This window comes from Microcebus murinus, chromosome 12 (genome assembly GCF_040939455.1).
Source record: "Microcebus murinus isolate Inina chromosome 12, M.murinus_Inina_mat1.0, whole genome shotgun sequence".
Lineage (NCBI taxonomy): Eukaryota > Metazoa > Chordata > Mammalia > Primates > Cheirogaleidae > Microcebus > Microcebus murinus.
The window spans coordinates 6,270,513-6,289,083 of NC_134115.1; the positions used below are offsets into that span (position 1 = coordinate 6,270,513).

The following is an 18,571-nucleotide window of genomic DNA, read 5'->3' on the forward strand; positions in this document are numbered from 1 at the left end:
CAGTGGCAGGAGCTGCTTCCTCTGGGGCAGGACTGTGGGACAAGCAGGACTAGGCAGGACAGGGGGCGAAAGGGGACCTGGTTTCCGCCCCTGCCCTCTCCACACAGCCTTGTCCAAGGCCTTCCCCTTTTGGGGGGTTAGGGTCCACAGTCTTGGTGGCTCCTCGTCAGCCATGACTCTGGTGGCCTCTGTACCCCTGCAGGGGGAGTGACTGTGCCCCAGGAGTGGTGAGTGAGCGGCCGGCCCAGGGCTGGGTGTTGGTGTGGCCACGCTGGACAGCTCCCAGGGCTCCTGGGGAGGGCTCTCGGCCCAGGCCTGGAAGACAACATCCCCTTGAGGCTTCGTTTCTTCTATGACATGGAGACGTGGACTCCTGAGGATGTGTTAGGGTCTGGTGTCCTGTGGCTGTAGTCAGACACGGGAGCTGGCCCGCCACAGAGACACCTCGATGTGCCTGCATCCTAGGCTCGCCTTGCCCTACCCATTGGTGGCTCTCCTTGGGCAGCGTTCCTTGGCGTTCCGCTTGGCTCGGCCTGACAGGGACTGTCACTTTTGCTGCACCCTTGCATCCCAACCTCCCCTCCAGATGCAGTGGCAGGAGCCACCCTCCCCTGTCAGGTCAGGGCCGGGAGAGCAGTGAGGGATGGCCTTGCTCAGGCCACAGTGCTCCTGCCTCTCTGTGCCTGGCAGGAAGGCCCTTGTCACCACTGACGTTTCTGCCTTGAGGTGTGTGGGACCAGGTGTCCCTGCCCCAGGCGGTGGGGCTCCCTCAGTTAACGCCACGTCTGCTCCCTGGCTGCCTTATGGTCCCTCAGTGTGATGCCTCTAGCCAGGCCTCCTCCTGTGGTCATGGGAGGCAGATGGCCAGGCAGGCTCAGCCTCTCCACCCCCGAGGACCCACCCATGCCTATCCTGGGGCGGGAGGCTGCCATATGTGGCCCTTTGGCCCGACGTGGCCTCTGACCTGTGCTTCCCCACAGCGCTGAAGACGTGGTGGCCCGTGTGCCAGGCAGTCAGCTCACGCTGGGCTACATGGAGGAGCATGGCTTCACTGAGCCCATCCTTGTCCCCAAGAAAGATGGGCTGGGCCTGGCTGTCCCGGCCCCTACGTTTTATGTCAGTGACGTTGAGAACTACGTGGGTAAGTGCTATTGCTCTCACATCACTGTGGGGGCCCGAGCTGGGAAGTACTGGGGGCACCCAGTGCCTGTGCCTACTTTCCCCCCTGCCCCGGCTGCAGCCCAGGTGTGGTGTGAGCAGGTGAGGCTCGGGGCTCGCCACAATCCATTCCTGGTGCTCTTAGATCAGACCCCACGTCCCACCGAGACATGTGACCTGGAAGGCCCTTCCCTCTCGATTACTGTGGATGCAAAGTGGGGGCTGGTCTGGTGGACCCCTTGGTTCTGACAGCTGTGACTCCCATCACCTTTGAGTGCTGCATGACAGGGCCATACCTGGGCGGACCAGCGGTGTGGGGCCTCCGCCAGCCCGGGCCTGGCACTCCGTGTCTGCACCACGACCTGCCCCTGCAGCGCCAGGGCTGCCCCCCGTTCTGGATCCCTTCTGAGTTCCAGCCAGTGTGGTGGGCAGCTCCCACCTGTGTCCCCCTGCAACTCCAGTGCTCGGCCATGCTCAGTTGGGCATGTGTGGAGGGAGGATGTGCCTGAGGGGGTGCCGTCCGGGAGGCAGCTGGCACTGGGGCTTCCTGGTTGCTGGGTCTCCGGGTGCTTGTGGGGGATGCCTTGGTGGCTGGTAGGGGATGAGGAGAAACCCTGAAAAGGCAAACACACAGGACACGAGAGGTGCCAGCCAGGGCCCTGAGACGAACAGCTCCAGCGCTCTGAGCCTGCTCCTCTTCACTTGTGCAGCCACGTGGGGTGGGTGCTGGGTATCAAGAGAGATCATCTGCACCAGCTGCTGGGCACATGGTGACACCCATGCAGGAGGCCACTGGGTTCCATTTCAGTAGGGCTAGGGGCCATAGCCCTTCTCTGGAGCCTCACGTCCAACCTGGGGCCACCCAGCTTGGGCTCTCACACTCATGTGAAGGAGGAAGGGCCAGTGCCATTGGAGCTGGCAGGTGTCTCAGGAACAGGGGCTGGACAGGACTCATCCCGCAATTTGGTGTTGGGATGTTGGGGCCACAGGAGGGTGCAAATGCTGTGGGATTCTTAGCGAAGGCAGGCTGGGCATGCCTGGAGCCTTAGGAGGGCAGGCTGGGCATGCCTAGAGCCAGGATGCAGCCTCTGTCACCAGCGTGCTCCAGGTCCAGCTGTGTGGAGACAGGGTCCTCAGTGGTCTGTGTTTGTGTTGCTCCACGATGCCCGTCAGACGGCCAGTTCCGCCAGCATGTGCACGCTCACCAGGCGAGCGCTGTTTCTCACGCTGAGACTCACTGTACCAGCTTGGTCACGGACCCCCTTTCTGGGCCGTCTCTGCGGGGCGCAGAGCACCAGCGCTGACAGCGGACACCTACGCTCTTCCCCTGGAGGATCTAGTCCGTCCCCCCATCTCCAGCTCTGCGGGCCACTCGCCAGCAAGGCCCTGGGCTTACCCAGCGCGAGGGTGGGGCCTGGTTTGTCCCTCTGCAGCTGCCCCTGCAGGAGCAGGGAGGGATGGCTTCTAGATGGTTTTATTGCTTTTATGTCTTTCTTTTTCCTCTTAATTTTTTTTGTTTTGTTATGGAGCTTGGTCAAACACACACAAAAATGAGAGAAGCAAGCAGTGAGCCCCACATACCAGCACTGTCCGCAAAAACCACCTGGTTTCTGCCTACCCCAGTTTTTTTTCTCATGGAATATTTTAAAGGAAATCTCTTTACATATGTTATGTTACCCCTTAAAAACTCCAGTATATAGCTCTAACAGATGTTTTTTTAAAAATGTAATCACAACTTTGTCATTGCATGATATTAGTGATAATTCCTTTTTACATTTGGCAGTTCGAGTCAGAGTCCAAACAAGAACCACATGTTGCATTTGGGTTTTGTGTCCCTGCGTCTCTTTCCCTGTGGCAGCCACTCTTTTCATCCCGTAGGCTTGTTGGAAAAAGGGGTTGTTGGTCCTGCAGAGTTTCTCACATCCAGGATTTCCTTGTCCGCGTCTGTCCCGGGGTTCCCTATAACCGTGGCCGGAGGCTTGCTCAGACTTGTGTCCAGGTTTCTGGCAGGACTCCTCTGGGGCGGGCCTGTTTCTGCCCCTGAGGAGCCTGCAGCGCCTGCCCCACGCTTCAGCGGCACAGACACGGCCCGTGGGCCAGGCCTCCAGCCTCGCCTGTCCACAGAAATCCCGCGGCCTCTCGCCCTGTGGTCTGAGCCCAGTAAGGAGCACTGCCAAGGGCAAGTCTGGCAATTCCATCCTTCCTCTCCTCTATCCATCATGTCTTCTGTAAAGAACTTTCCCCCTTGGTTGATTTTCCTCATCAACTACAAAAAACGCTTTTTTCTTTTTGTATCAGTTTACCAAGTTTCAGAACTTGGTGAACTGATTTTTCTAGTGCATTGAATTGGTGCACTAGAAATGCAGGGTTTTTGATTATTTAATTTTTAAGATGTAGGTATGCTCCATGCATTATCTGGGACATACTCATACTGATTTGTTGCTCATCTGATATTCAAGTTGGCCAGACGTCCTATGTTTTTATTTGCTAATCTGGCCACCCTTACTAAGGCCTGTGGCGGGGCCACCTCGCAGCCTCACCAGGTCCTCATGATAGTTGGAGGGAAGGAGCAGGCAGGGCTTTGTTAAGCCAGGGGCAGCAGGGTGGAGCTGGACACTGGTGCTCAGAGCCTCAGCGTCCAGACTCCGGCTGCTGCTGCCCTACACAAGGGCAGCTGACGCATGCGAGTGCCACCCTGACCTCCTGGCTGCAGGGGAGGCCACAGCACCTTCCCCAGGGGCTCACGCTCCTCCTGCTGCCTCCCCAGGGCCAGAGCGGAGTGTGGATGTGACGGATGTCACCAAGCAGAAGGACTGCAAGATGAAGCTGAAGGAGTTTGTGGATTATTACTACAGTACCAACCGCAAGCGGGTCCTCAATGTCACCAACCTTGAGTTCTCCGACACCAGGTGAGCCGGGCCACCCCAGGGGCATGGGGACCAGGGTTGGGGCTGGGGCTAGACCCAGGACCCCTCCCTGCTCTGAGGCTGCAGCTGTCCTTGGCAATCACCTGAGACACACAGGTTCAAGGTCTCAGGAGTGAAAAATACTGTACACGGCACATGCTGATTATTCCTGTTTCTCTGTCTCCTTAAAATTTTGTTTTTCTTTCTTTTTCTTTTTTTTTTGTTGAAGCTTGCTGACAGCTGTCTTTTAAAGTATGAAAGTAACACATTAACCAATCCAAACAGAAAAATAAGGAGCAAGAAAACTACTCTGCAGCATCACTGGCCGTTCTCTCCTGTGCCTGCACCCACCCGCCCCCAGAGAGAACTATCGGCAGGAGTTTGTTTCTTCCAGAATTCGCGTGATACCCATGACACACTCACACACTCATGACACGTTCACGCATCCCCTCGCAGACACACAGTCACAGCACACTCGTGACACCCACACTCAACTCACGCACACCGACGGCCACGACGCGTTCACGACACACTCACGGACACATTCCCAACACACAGCCACTGACACGCTCACACTCACGGCCTGAATACACTCAGACACGCTTACGACACACATCCTCAACACACGGAGACTGACACGCCGGCACACCCACGCTTGCCGACACGCACCACACCTCACTGCACACGTGCTGACACCCTTGCACTCTCATGTGGATGCCACGCCAGCACACTCACACGGATCGCACCGGGGCCGCTGCTCTGTGACCCACCCTCCCTGCCTTCCCAGGCGCAGCTTTTCCTGGGTGGGACGTCCCCACACAAGTGTGCCTTGCTCAAGCTGGTCCCACTGAGTTCTGGCATTTGTGTCATCAGGCCCATGATCACTGGTCAGTGTTTGTGGAGGTGCTGCGGCCCCACCCTTCGGTGCTGTGACCCTGGTGTTTCCCAGGACGGTGTACCTGGCAGTGGCTAGTGGCCCATCCCTGGATCTACCCCTTGTCCCCTCTCCATAAAATGCCCCCACTGCCCACCACTGGCCCCTTTGGAAAGATCCGGAACACTCACCAGAAGGCATGAGTGGCTAAGAATGATCTCAGTTTTGCATCATTTCCACCTTGCCTACTTCCAAAAAGCGTATGAGATAACGTGCAAAAAAGACAGGTAGGAAAAAGTGAAAGAATTATTGAAAACCGTACCACGAAAGAGAATATAAAACTATACCAGGAACCATAAAAAGATGATGTAACTGGACATTGGCTTTTGTTTGAGCTTCATGACAGCAAAGGCAAAAGGGGAAGTGGGATGGACTATGGTATCGGAGCAACAGTGTGTGTGGCTTTGCTGCCAGGGAACTTGCTCAGTCACGTCTACATCGGTTTAATTTGCTGCCTGGCCTGGGGTTGGTGGGGTTCTCATGGAGAGATGTCTGGGTGATGGGGCTGGGGGACATGGCACTTTGGCCTAGGGTTTCCCCTTGGGCCTCTGAGGGCCACCTCATTTCCTCCTGTGTCCCTTGGAGTCCCAGTCCAAGGACTGTTGGAAGATCGTTGCAGCTTTTATCGGGCGGTCACATACTGGAGCATTCAGGTGGGCTTGGGTAAGGGCCATCGAGCAGCTCTGAGAGCCTGTCCTGTAGTACCATCCAGAGGGAGGGAGTATGATCTCAGCTTCGTCAGTAAATCTGTCCCCAAAGATGTTGACCAGGCTGTGAAGGTCAGATATGCTATCTGGGGCAGCTCTCAGGGCTTGCTTCATGGGGGACCTGCAGTGACCAATGCACCCCTAGGCCACAGAGGCACCTGCTGTGCAGTGGAGCGAGGGTGATGTGCCTGCTGCCTGTCATTCAGACACACACAACACATCTACATTCTTGCTCACGGTGGCCTGGGGAGCCCATGGGGTCTTTGGGCTCCCCTTATCGAAACCCAGAGAAAGGGCTGGCTTTGCACCTGCAGTGCAGGCCACGCCGGGGAAAGGAGGGTATCTGGAGCTGTGTCGGGAGGCGGGGCAGCTGGCCCCGCGGGGTGTGGGGTGTGAAGGAGCTGGCTGGAGCTGCTCTCGAGGGCAGTGGTGCACCGGGCATCGCAGGGGCCCGGGGTGGCCACGGGTATGGCCTGGGGCGAGGAGACTCCTGGCGGGGGAGAAGGCTACTTGTTTGGAACATGCTGGAGATTTAGAGTTGAAGGTCTATGAGTAGGGCTGTTAAGGTTGGGGTGGCAGGATCAGGCTTGTGATTTGTGACAGTTTTGTGCGGGTGGGTGTGGCCTTCGAATAGAGACAGGAGCAGTGTCAGACGGGGCAGCAGAAATGTGATGAACCCTGTCTTGCCAGAGGCAGCAAGAACTCCCGGACCTGGTTCTTGGTAATGGCTGAAATGTCACCTGTAAGTGCTGTTGAACGTGCGATTTTTGATGCAATATTATGAATTTTATCTAGGACGTGACATTTAATTGAATCAAAGTCTGCCTTCTCGTCTCCCTGTCTGCCCCGGATATGAGCTGCCTAAATTGATGACAACTAACGTGGCAGGGAGGCGTTGGCACCTGCTGTCTGCTCTGGAGGGCAGTGGCTGTAGCTCAGGTGATGCCAGGGGCACCTGGGCTGAGCATGAGAAATGATGCTCACGCTCAGGGCCCGTCAGGCTGCAGCCACCGGAGCAAGGCCAACGCAGAAAGACTCGTTTCCACTTTCCCGGGAAAGGGAGTTCTCTTGCTCTGGGGCAGCCAATTCTCGGGGCTTCTCCTTGCCATCTTCTGGGTGTGGAGATCAGCATTAGGCCTGATCTCCTGCCGTGGCTACACCCACAGGCTGGGCCTGTTCGCCCTCTGTGCTCCCCAGTTTACGTGTGTGTGGAGCGGGAGCGATGCCACGTGCCCGCAGGTGGTGAGGTAGAGCCTGGGACGCGCCTCACAGGCACCTTTCCTGTCCCCGGTGGGGTATGCAAAAGGGAGGCATCTGGTCCCCTCACTGCTGACCACTGTTCCTCTCCCACCCCCAGGATGTCCAGCTTCGTGGAGCCACCTGACATTGTGAAGAAACTGTCCTGGGTGGAAAACTACTGGCCGGACGACGCGCTGCTGGCCAAGCCCAAAGTGACCAAGTACTGCCTGATCTGTGTGAAGGACAGCTACACCGACTTCCACATCGACTCTGGGGGTGCCTCCGCCTGGTACCACGTGCTCAAGGTGAGCCACGCCCCTGGGGCACCTTGCCCTGGACCAGCCACGGTCTGTCTGCCAGCTTGTCTGCAGTGCCTGCAAGCCCCAGCTGAGGCCAGGATGCTGCGCCTTGGAGGGACGCCGGGTTCTCCAGCCCTGAAACAGGAGCCTGTAGGGACATTTCTGGGTCGAGGAACAGGGGTGTGTCTGGGGCCCAAGAACCGCATGCGTGTCCCTCCCCAGTGGGACCGGGGCTTGTTCACAGCAGGGCAAGGCTACCAGGCGGCCGAGCACTCAGAGCAGGTGGGAGGTGTTGGAAAGGGGCCAGCAGGAGCCAGAGCCCCACAGAAGCAGTGGCAGAGTGGTGGGGCCATCTGAGCGGGCAGGGAGGGCCGGGAGGCTCATTACCAGGGGCAAAAGAAAGAAAAGAAGGCAGAGGAAAAATGAGACATAAATGATAACAAAAACAACAAAGGCAACCCTGAGCCTTGGGCAGTGGCCACTACCTGGAACTCTTTTGACAGCTGGTTTCAGCCTTATTTGCCCCTTGGGCACCCACACCATTCGTAGTGCCACAGGGTGACAGCGTGTCGGACAACGGGGTGTTGCCGCGGCCATGCCGGGCTGTTATACTCAGAATCTTCCCGACTTCTGAATTGCAAGGCCTGTGCGCCCCAGCGTTGCAGGCAGGAATGGTGGGCCGGGTGCTTTTCTAGTCAGGGCCTGTCACCCGCAGGAGCCCCAGGACATGGTGGGCTCCCCTGCCCCACCTGCAGCCAGCATGGGCGGCTCTGCCAACGAGCTCTCTTGGCAGGGAGAGAAGACCTTCTATCTCATCAGGCCCGCCTCGGCCAACATCTCCCTGTACGAGCGCTGGCAGTCCGCCTCTAACCACAGCGAGATGTTCTTTGCCGACCAGGTGGACAAATGCTACAAGTGCATCGTCAAGCAGGGCCAGACCCTCTTCATCCCCTCAGGTGAGTGCAGGCAGCCCTGGGGACACAGGTCCTGGGGCACTCCGGCCCTCATCCCAGTTACCGCACTGTCCCTGTGCCACATCCCCACCATGGAGGCCTTCCAGGGTCACTGGCATGCCCGCTCCCTTGCCCTGGCCTAGCCGCTTGCCCCAGCCCAGTCCCTGCAGAGGGGCAGCAGCGGGGCTCAGTGGCAGCAGGAGGCCTGGGAGCCGGCCCGCTCTCTGGCCAGCATGGGTGCTCCTCACCATGGGGCCACCTCACGGCCTGGCTGGGCTCACGGTGGCCGAGCCCTGCGTGGGAAAACCAGTTCAGAGAGCCCCGTGTAGGGGTGGCTGTGGCATCAAAGACGGCAAGGCCGACCTCAGGAGGAGGCGGTGTCCGCCAATGTATACTTTTTTATTAAGGGACATTTTGATCTATGATGACAGAGTAGAGCCAAGACATCCTGTTGTTTCCCTCATAAATATCCCACTATTTCTGAAAGACCTCCTTTCCTTTTACAATAACATAATTACAGTACTTTCATTATACCTTAAACAAAGAAAATTAATTCCCTAGTATCATCAGGTAGCCAATAGATATTCAGATTTTCTAATTGTGTTATGGCATTTATTTCCCCTTCTAAATCTGGATCCAAATGAGGCCCTCACGCTGCATTGGCTCATAAGCCCCTGAACCTTTTGTAGTCCCTGGGTCCCTCCTTGCCTCCTCCAGGAAGAGCTGTGGATGCCTGGAGTCTGGCCCGGGCTCCATCTCTGAGGATAACCTAGGGACCAACCCCAGCTCCAGGGGAGATGTGGCCACCCTGCCTTGTCCCCCGGCCCTGCAAGTGGGGGTCAGGGTGCCAGGAGGCCTCACCCAGGGTGGGGTTCCCTTCCTTGGGCAGAGTGCTACCCTCATGTGGCCTGAGCAAGTCCCCTCAGCTCTGGACCTCAGTTTCCCTATCTGTACAGAACAGGGCTGGATTGAACAGGCTGTGCCACCTCAGACATGGTTTCTCCTCCACCCCCTCACATGGATGGTGAGGTGGAGCCAGGGCTGACAGCTTCTTCCAGGGATGCCCTGGGCCACTGGTGAAGCTGCAGAGGCAGACGGGACACCGAGGCTCGGGGCGGGGGCCCTTGGGAGGCCAGCGCGGGTTTCCGCTGCTGCTGGTCTGGAGCCAGGACAGCCCCCGAGGGCCCACAGGCGCCCCATGCCCGGAGCAAGGTGGAGCCCAGACCCGTCCTGTCTCTCTCAGGCTGGATCTATGCCACACTCACCCCGGTGGACTGCCTGGCCTTCGCGGGACACTTCCTCCACAGCCTGAGCGTGGAGATGCAGATGAGGTAGTGGCTGCCGCCTTCTGCACGTGGCTCTGTTGGGCAAGTGACAGGCACCCTGGCCTGAGTCCTGGCTCAGGCTGCCTATGGGTGGCCCAGGCCTGACCTTTGGCCTCGCTGGTCCTCCTTGTTCTGCGGGAGGGAGGGGCTGGGCGGGCTCTAGGGTCCTACGGGAACCCTGAGGGGCCCGAGTGCTGGACAGCCCCAGGCAGCCCTCGGTGGGTTTGGGGGTCACTTGGAAGGCTGCTGCCTTCTTTTCCTGAGGACTGACCAAGCTCTCTGGTAGCCACAGCCACGAGTCTCTCACGGGTCCTGAGGTGCAGGCCCACCCAGGGTGGTTGTCCCCTAGTCCACCTCGGCCACGCAGGGCCCAGTGGGGAGGCCTGAGCTGCGTGGCCAAGGTGTGGCCTTGGTGTGGCCGGGGCCTGGATTTACCCTCTAGCATTGACTGCTTGGTACTCAGTGCTTTGAACGGTTCTTTGCTGTGGCTTCCAGAGCGTACGAAGTGGAAAGGAGGTTGAAACTGGGCAGCCTGACTCAGTTTCCCAACTTTGAAACTGCTTGCTGGTACATGGGGAAGCATCTGCTCGAGGCATTCAAAGGTACCGGTCACTCCAGGGTGGGCGTCTGAGTCTGTGGCTGTTGGCTGTGGGGGCGGCCAGACCTGGGACAGGGCTCCCTCTCTAGGCCTGAAAGTTTGCCCGTCTGTACAAAGTAGGGCTGGACTGAACAGGCTGGGCCAGCTCGGACATAGCCTGTCCTACCAGGAGGCCTGTCCCACACTTTAGAAAGAACTCTGGGCTCTAGGTCAAGAGGGACAGTGTACCTGTGCCTCTGTGTGGTGCAGTCATTAATAATGTCCCCTCCGCTCTCCACGCACACCTCCGTAGGGGGGGCAGGGGCCCTTGCTCGGTGATGAGCTGAGGGGTGAGTGTAAGGGCTCCAGGTCCCATGGGGCCCTCAGGGGCACAGCGGTTGGACTGTGAGGCAGGCTCAGTCCCAGCTCTCAGTGGACACGTGGGCTCCTGGTGGCCACCACCCCCGCTCAGCTCTCCAGACTGCGCCGCAGCCTGAGGGGAACTGAAGGAGGTTGTGTTTGTGTAGGGTTTCCTTTTTCAGTGGTGCCCCTCCCTGGAAGGTGCTCTTTTTTGGTTCTGATAATAGCCACGAGCTGAGACTTTTATCCAGAATGCTTTGCACTTCGGCGCTAGTTTGAGAAGCTGAAAATGGCCCTCAGTCTTGGCTTGCCAGGTTTCAGAGATATTTTCCCATTGTTCCCCAAATTTGGAGCGCCGAGCTTGACTCTGGCAGAAGGGAGTTCCCAGGAGGGGAGCCTAGCCCTGTCCTCAGGGGGCTAATGCCAGGGGCGGGGGCGGGGGCAGGGGCAGCCTGACCGCTAGCCAGCTAGGCCACTGTGGCCCTGTCCTCCAGCCTCTCTGGGCTTGGGCCTCCTCTGGGAGGGGCTGGCAATTCAGCAGTCCCCAGGACCACGAGGACCCAGGGAGCTGCCGTGGGGCCTGGCACGCTCTCCGTGGGCGGAGGGGAGGACGTACCTTTTCTGTTGGGCTGGCCTCAGCCCCCAAGGGCGTGTCAGACGCGCTGCTCCCGCGGGAACCCACGCCTGGCCGAGCCACACTTGGTCCCTCAGCTGTGCCAAGGGCGCATGAGCTAGGAATAAGAAGGTGTCTGGGGGTGCTGGTGCAGGGCCGTGGGACAGCCCATGGCCCATCTATCTCCTGGAGTGACTGTGGCCCCTCATAAGGCAGGCTGGGGAACTGGGCAGAGTGGGGAGAGCCAGACCACCTATTTGGGAGGGCCAGTCCTTCCCCTCATAGGGCAGGCCTCCGGGAGGACCGGCCCCCAGGTTCCAAGAGGAACCGTTGGCAGTTGGGCAGGTGGCCGTGGGTGGAGGCCCCTGGAAGGCTGGACCCTGTGCACCCCTGGGCTGGCTGAGTCTCTGGGAGTGAAGTGCCTGCGAGCGGCAGGCTGGGCACCCTCCCCAGCTCACCACTCTCTCCTCTGCAGGCTCTCACAAATCTGGAAAGCAGCTGCCTCCTCATCTAGTCCAAGGAGCTAAAATTCTCAATGGTGCTTTTAGATCATGGACAAAGAAGCAGGTCAGAACCATGTCACAACGGCCCTAAGGTGGGGGAGTAGGTGGGAGTAGGTGGGAGGACCTGGCTAGAGACCTAGGAGCAAGGGCTCAGCCTGCCTTGGTGAGACATGGCTTGAGAAGGGCAGGTGGCTCCTCCTGCCCAGCATGGCCTAGGACATGCCTTTGCTCTGGTCAAATACCTGCTAGCCACCAGCTGGGCCACCTGAGGGGCAGGGGTGGGCAGATATAGATTAAGAGCCCCTCCATCAGGGGCACAGGGCAGTTTGGTTACAAGAGCCAGTGTGACATGGTGAGCAGGTGCTGCCTGCTCTGGGAGGAAGGTGGGTCTGAGAGCAGGGGACAGACGGCCCATGGTGGGGATGGCACTGTGTGAGCATCAAAAAGCCTGGAACGTGGCAGGGGCAGGGAGGAGCCAGGGGAACAGCTGGCCATATGACCAGGCATCCAGTTCTGGACAGAGGGCACTGGGGATGCCCTCTCTGCTCCTCGAAGCTGGCCTTGGCTCTAGCTCAGAAGCCAGGCTGCCAGTGTAGGCATAGCCCCCCAGCCGACTTGCTTGGTGACCTGAACAGCCCCTCCCTGTGCCCCCTCCCCGAAGACCCCACAGTGCGAGCCCCCTTAGGTGTGCTGAAGCTGCTTCTCCACCGAAGGCTCTGGAAGCCAGCTTCTGATTTCCCTTAGCGTCTTGCCGGGGTCCTGGCTACAAAAGGGAGGGGAAGGTCCAGCTCAGCCTCGGGCACCCTCAGGGACAGTGTTTCCTGTGGGCAGCTCTCCCGTGCAGAGCCTCCGTGCCCACCCCCAGCCTGCAGGAGGAGGGCTCCCTCCCAGGTCAGAGCCAACAGGGTCTGCAGGGGCCTTCGGGAGGAGGTGGCCAGGCCGGAAACGCCGAGTGCAGCCGCCTCTCACAGGCGGGCCGGGTGGCCCCAGGCTGTCCTGCAGCTCACATCTCCCTCAGGCCTTGAGGCCTGGGCAGTTCAGGGCGTCCCTCCCACCTCACCTCAGCCACATGGCCAGGTGGAGTGGCCTCATGCCCAGGAAGAAGGGATGGGGCCCATGTCCCCTCCACAGCCTGCTCTGGGATTTGGTTTGTCCACCAGTAGAGCAGAGCCTTCTCATCAGGACCAGGTCTGGCCGGAGACTTGGGTCCAGGTGTTCTAGGACCTCATGCAGCCAGGCCTCTCCCCGTGGCAGCCCCTCACCCTATGCCCATCTGGGTGGCTGGTGGTCCTGACTCAGTGGCAGGGGATGGGCTAGTGGGGTGAAGGGGGACAGTCAGGAGCCACAGAGGCCCGCAGGGGGCTGACCCTGTGCCTGGCTGTCCTGCAGGCTTTGGCAGAGCATGAGGACGAGCTCCCAGAGCACTTCAAACCTTCACAGCTCATCAAAGACCTGGCCAAAGAGATCCGGCTCAGTGAGGTAGGGCTGTGCCCAGGGCACGGGCTAGAACTCTGAGGACAAGGGAAGGCCTGCCTGTCTTGCTTGAGCCTAGGGGCCAGCCTGGTCCAGAGCTGCCAGCCCAGGAAGGCTAGCATCCCAGATGGCCCTCCTTGTGCTGTTCTGGGTGGGCTCACCTGCATGAGGGCTCTGGGTCCCAGGGCTCAGGCTGGACAGCGGTGTACTGGTGTGAGCGTGCAGGGATTAAGAGGTGGCTCTGGGCCATTCTGCAGCTCCCACGGGGTGGTGGTGGGTAGGGGGGCTCTAGGGGAGGAGCCTTTGGCCCAGCCCCTCCAGTCCCAGCTCAAGTGAGCCTGGACGAGCCCTTCATGCCCAGGGTAGGACAGAAGAGCCCCGGGGATGTGGGGACCAAGTGGCCAATGGTGTGGGGTGGTGTGAGCATGTCACATGGTGGTGTGGGACGGATGAGCCTTTCTGGGCCAACAGTGCCTGCTGGTGTGGCAGTGAGTCTCCAGAGCCCTGGCATGTGGACCCTCCTGGGCCACAGTATGGAAGAAGCAGCATGTGGCCCTCTTTCTTCCATACCCCAGAATGCCTCCAAAGCCACCCGACCGGAAGTGAATGCTGTGGCCTCCTCGGATGAGGTCTGTGACGGGGACCGGGAGAAGGAGGAACCCCCGTCTCCCATTGAAGCCACCCCACCTCGATCCCTCCTGGAGAAAGTGTCCAAAAAAAAGACTCCCAAAACTGTGAAGATGCCCAAGCCGTCCAAAATCCCCAAACCCCCCAAGCCACCGAAGCCCCCAAAGCCCCCCAAAACTCTAAAGCTTAAGGATGGAAGCAAGAAAAAAGGGAAGAAGTCCCGGGAATCAGCCTCGCCCACCATCCCCAACCTGGACCTGCTCGAAGCCCACACCAAGGAGGCGCTGACCAAGATGGAGCCACCCAAGAAGGGCAAGGTGGGTCCGCCTCACCCTAGCTCCCTGTCTCATTGCCAGCCACACTGTGGCACCTCCTGGAGTCTAGGCCCCTGGGGGCAGCTGGGGCCACTTGTCCTTATTCTCCAGGTGCTCCTGGCCAGGCAAGGCTGGGAGACCAGGGTGCAGCTCTCTGCAGCACCTCTGTGGGTGAATCCCTAGGAGGGTACAAGGGTCTGGGCCTTTGCCCAGTGGAGGCACTTTCCTACCTGCCCCCGACCCAGGACTCCCACATCTAGGCTCAGACCCAGGCAGGCAGGCTCTGTCCCTGCGAGCCCGCAGAGTGGTGGGCCTTGGGAAGAGGCCCTCATAGAGAAGCACACGGTGTGTGTGTGCTGTGTAAGGAGTGGCACCCAGTAAGGCCACTCGGTGGAGGGGGCAGGAGGGAGTGACCCAGTTTAGTCTTCTCAGCCAGGTCAAAAGTTTCCAGGGGACAAAGAAGCACTTGGGATAAGGCACTGGGGCTAAGGCCTGAAAGTGGACAAGATGTATGTGCAGAAACATCAAGGAGAAGGCTGGTGGAGGGGAAGAGCTTGGGGGTAGGGCAGGGGCAGGGTTGCCCTGGTGGCCTGAGACCCTGTGGACAATAAGAGAGATGGGCCCAGCCCCGAGGACCCACTCTGACTAGAGCATCTTAGGTCTGGGCTTCAGGGACCATGAGCCCTGAGATCAAGCAGCACTGGGTGTGAGCTCCTGCCAGAAAGAGGCTGTTACCCACTTCCTGGGGGCCAGGAACTGCCGGGGCCAACATCACAGGGCTGCAGTGAGACACACTTGTGTTCTCTTTCCCAGGGCTAGTATGAATGAATGAGCGAACACATGGCTGGATGGGTGATGAGTGAATGGATGGCTTAATGGATGGATGGATGAACGAATGGATGAATGGATGGGTGAATGAATGAATAGAAGAATGGGTGGATGAACAAATGGATGGATGAATTAATGAATAGATGAATTAATGGATGAATGAATGGATGGGTGATGAATGGATGAAGGAACAGATGGAGGGACAGATGAATGAATGGATAGAGGAGTGAATGGAAGAACAGATGTATGAATGGGTGCATGAACAGATGGGTGGATGGGTGGATTGCAGTATGTGGCCAGCAGGAGGCAGGGGATCTGTGTGGCTACCTCTTTGTGCTGTAGCTCGAGGGAGTCCCGCCTACCCTCTGTGTCTGCCTCTGGGTCATGGCTGCTGCATTTTCTAGGCCACAAAGAGCGTCCTGAGTGTGCCCAATAAGGACATTGTCCACACACAGAATGATGTGGAGAGGCTGGAAATCCGAGAGCAAACTAAGAGCAAGTCAGAGGCCAAGTGGAAGTATAAGGTGAGACGTGCACTTGTGTGTGCATGTGTGTGCATGCGTGCCTGGGCTCCGTGAGTGTGAGCCTTGAGGCCCTGTGTGTGAGAGCATGTGCAGGCAGTACCGTGAGGTGCTGCTGTGTGTGTCTGGAGCACGTGTGGCCTCCCATGGCCACCTTCCACTGGGTTGCCATGGGTACAAGAGGTTGAGCATGTCATCCCCTACTTTGATGGTGTTTCCCTTCACCGTCCACACTCTGCTTTGTGCCTCTACTCTCTGGGGGCCAACAGCATGTACGGCAGGCCCTGAAGGCCCCGGGGCTGTGCTGGGGCTGAGTCCGTGAGGTGCAGCCATCCAAGTGCCCCACGGTGGCTCAGGCAGCCATCAGAGCCATGGGAGACTGTCCCTCGGTGTGTTCCTCTATTCACTGTTGCTAGTTGGGGTCCTGACTCCTAACTCCCACGGGGGCTCAGAGACGGCCCTGGTCTTGCTTTTCAGAACAGCAAACCCGACTCCTTACTGAAGATGGAGGAGGAGCAGAAGCTGGAGAAGTCGCCCCTGGCCGGAAACAAGGACAACAAGTTCTCTTTTTCTTTCTCCAACAAGAAACTCCTCAGGTATGTGAGTGCTCAGAAGGGAGCGGTGGCCATACACCCACCCCATATCATGCACGCCACACACCCCACACATGCTGCATCACACATACCACACACGCACCATACACACTGTATCACATACCTCACGGTCACCCTTACACACACCACACACCATGCACGCACCCTGCATCACACACACCGCATTACACCACACCCCAAACCTCACACACCACATAGCACACACACCACACGCCCACCATGTTAAACACGGACCGCACACACTCCACACGCTGGGCACACACGCAGCCTCTGGCCGACACCCTTGGGCGGCTCTCCAGGCCGGGCTCCTCTCCCTCTGAGCTGCTGACCCCACCACCTGCAGCCCGGCGCCCCACTCACCTTTGTCGGCTCCAGACATCAGGAGAGGCGCATCCTGCCTCCCCAGCGCTCGTCCTGCAGGGCCGGTGTGGGAATCGGACCGCCCAGCTGTGTGGCGAGGAGGGCAGCTGGGGGCTGCCTGCGGGTAGGGAAGCGCCCCGCCCCACCCGGCCAGGGAGGGAGAGCGCGTGGCTCCCTGGATTTTAGACATCCTGCTGTTAACGGGCTGGCACTGAGGTCCTGGCTCTCAGAGCACTTTGGCCACCGGGGAGGGGCTGGTGTGAAGCCAGCATGGGGCCCTGGGTGCCAAGGTCATGGCCCATCTGGGAGTGAGGAGGCCTTCCTGGAGGAGATGTGGAGAACAGAGGCCCATCTGGGAGGTCTGTGTGTGCCGGGCCAGCCTCAGCGGGCAGGTGAGAGGTGCTGAGGGCTGTGAGCCAGGTGTGGCCAAGAGAGCCTTGAGGTCCAGCTGTGACAGTTGTGCCTGTTCTTGCCAGTGCACGGGCACGTTGCCTACCGAGGCCCCTGGCCGGTTGGGGGCAGACGGGTCCCAGTGGGAGTAGTGGACACTTTTTGCAGTGGACACTGATCAACTTGGCTGTGTCTCAGTTTCCTTGTTGAAAAGATGGGAGGAGGAGGTTTCCTTCCAGGTTGTGGAGAAGTAGAGCGGGCCCGAATAGAGCCTGAGGGGGCGGGAGCTCGGGGAGCTCATGGGGGGAGCAGGTCTGCGGGGCCCGCGGCGGCTCCAGCGTCAGGCCCTGAGCACGTCCGTTGCTTTATCTGACGCTTCGGCCTGGGTCCTGGCCCAGCTCTATGATGGTGCCGTAGAAAGTTTGGAATGGAGACGAGAAAGATCGACACAGTTCTGTGGCCGCGCGCACACACGTGTGTGTCTGTGGCTCAGCCCGCAGGCAGAGGGCTCTCTGCCGCCCTTCACTTGGAGTGCCACAAGCAGCCTCATCGCGGGCACTCTGTCCAGATGCTGCGTTTGCATTTGCCCAGGTTTGGAGTTGTGTCATTTTCAAGTTCCAGACATTTCTGCCTTGTCCTGTTGTCCCGACTGTTGGGGAGAAACCTGTCCTCGCCCCTCAGGGCCGGGGCCAGAGCTGCTCACGTGCCAAGCGCGTGGGCTCCCTTGTGTGAAGCAGTGCTGCCGCGCCCGGCGGGGCGCGGCTCGCGCGACGTGACTGAGGCCCTTGCATCTGCGCTGTGGCCCTGGCCATGATGGGTTTTTCCACAATAGCTGTGCAGGGAAAACCAGGAAGCCTGGATCCTGTTCTTGTCGCCAAGCCTCCCGCGGCCGGGGAGAGGGTGGGCCCTGGCTCCAGCACTCCACCTGCCGGGGAAGGGCTCTCTCTGCTCCTTGTGAGCCACGTACTAGGGCCAAACGCGGCGGGGACACGGTCCTGAGGCGGAGGCCGTGGGGTTGGGGATTGTCCCCTCTCGTGGAGAGGCAGCGTCCCGCAGTGGAGACTGAGGGTCCACAGCGCTGGCCTGGCCCCCTTCCGCCAGGGGGGCCTGGGCTTCCGCAGAGCCAGGGCCAGCGCCTGCCTCTGTGAGGCCTCCCTGCCACGGGCCTGGCGGGACGCTGGGGCAGGGTCTTGTGGGAGGCCCGCCTGCCTGCCGCCGTGGGCCGCGTGGACGCCGCTGACCCGCTCACTTCTGCCCTAGCTCCAAGGCTCTTAGGCCCCCGACGAGCCCTGGTGTGTTCGGGGCCTTGCAGAACTTCAAGGAGGACAAGCCCAAGCCCGTGCGGGACGAATATGAGTATGTGTCTGATGACGGGGAGCTCAAGATTGACGAGTTTCCCATCAGGAGGAAGAAAAACGCCCCGAAAAGGGACCTATCCTGTGAGTTGGGAGGGTACGTTGGGGGAAGGGCATGAGGTGGGACCAACCTGCCTGCAAGGGGTCAGCCAGGCCCCCAAGGTGGCCAAGGGACCCTCACGGCTGTGCTTTCAGTCCTGCTGGAGAAGAAGGAGATGCTCCCGACGCCCGCCGCGAGGCCAAAGCTGGACTCAGCCGCGTGCAAGGTGAGCGCTCCCAAGACCCTGCCCTGTGCTCCGCGGCCGTCTCCGGGCAGTCCCCCAGCTGCAGCCGGCTGGCTCCGCAGCCTTGCCCTCGGCAGGGTGGTCTCTGAGGGTTTCTGCGCGAGGTGGTGGAAGAGTGTCCTCACCCTCACCCCACCCTTTCTGGGTGAGTTCTCATGGGCAGGCCGAGGCTGGGCTCAGGCCTGGGGTTGGTGCAGGAAGCATGAGTGTGTGCCTGAGCCACCAGGGCTG

General features: G+C 59.6%; 1 protein-coding gene across 2 annotated transcripts in view; it reads left to right on the forward strand.

Annotated features, from left to right (window-relative positions):
* PHF2 (PHD finger protein 2) overlaps positions 1-18,571 on the forward strand; it is a 97,996-nt gene that overhangs the window by 67,415 nt on the left and 12,010 nt on the right. For both annotated transcript variants that reach the window (XM_012738512.3, XM_012738513.3), the window contains exons 4-16: positions 981-1,141; positions 3,926-4,067; positions 7,063-7,249; positions 8,037-8,199; positions 9,440-9,527; positions 10,017-10,123; positions 11,547-11,638; positions 12,964-13,053; positions 13,623-13,991; positions 15,221-15,340; positions 15,815-15,933; positions 17,962-18,140; positions 18,252-18,322. In XM_012738512.3, the coding sequence (XP_012593966.1) occupies positions 981-1,141; positions 3,926-4,067; positions 7,063-7,249; positions 8,037-8,199; positions 9,440-9,527; positions 10,017-10,123; positions 11,547-11,638; positions 12,964-13,053; positions 13,623-13,991; positions 15,221-15,340; positions 15,815-15,933; positions 17,962-18,140; positions 18,252-18,322 (1,888 nt within the window). The remainder of the gene's footprint in view (positions 1-980; positions 1,142-3,925; positions 4,068-7,062; positions 7,250-8,036; positions 8,200-9,439; positions 9,528-10,016; positions 10,124-11,546; positions 11,639-12,963; positions 13,054-13,622; positions 13,992-15,220; positions 15,341-15,814; positions 15,934-17,961; positions 18,141-18,251; positions 18,323-18,571) is intronic.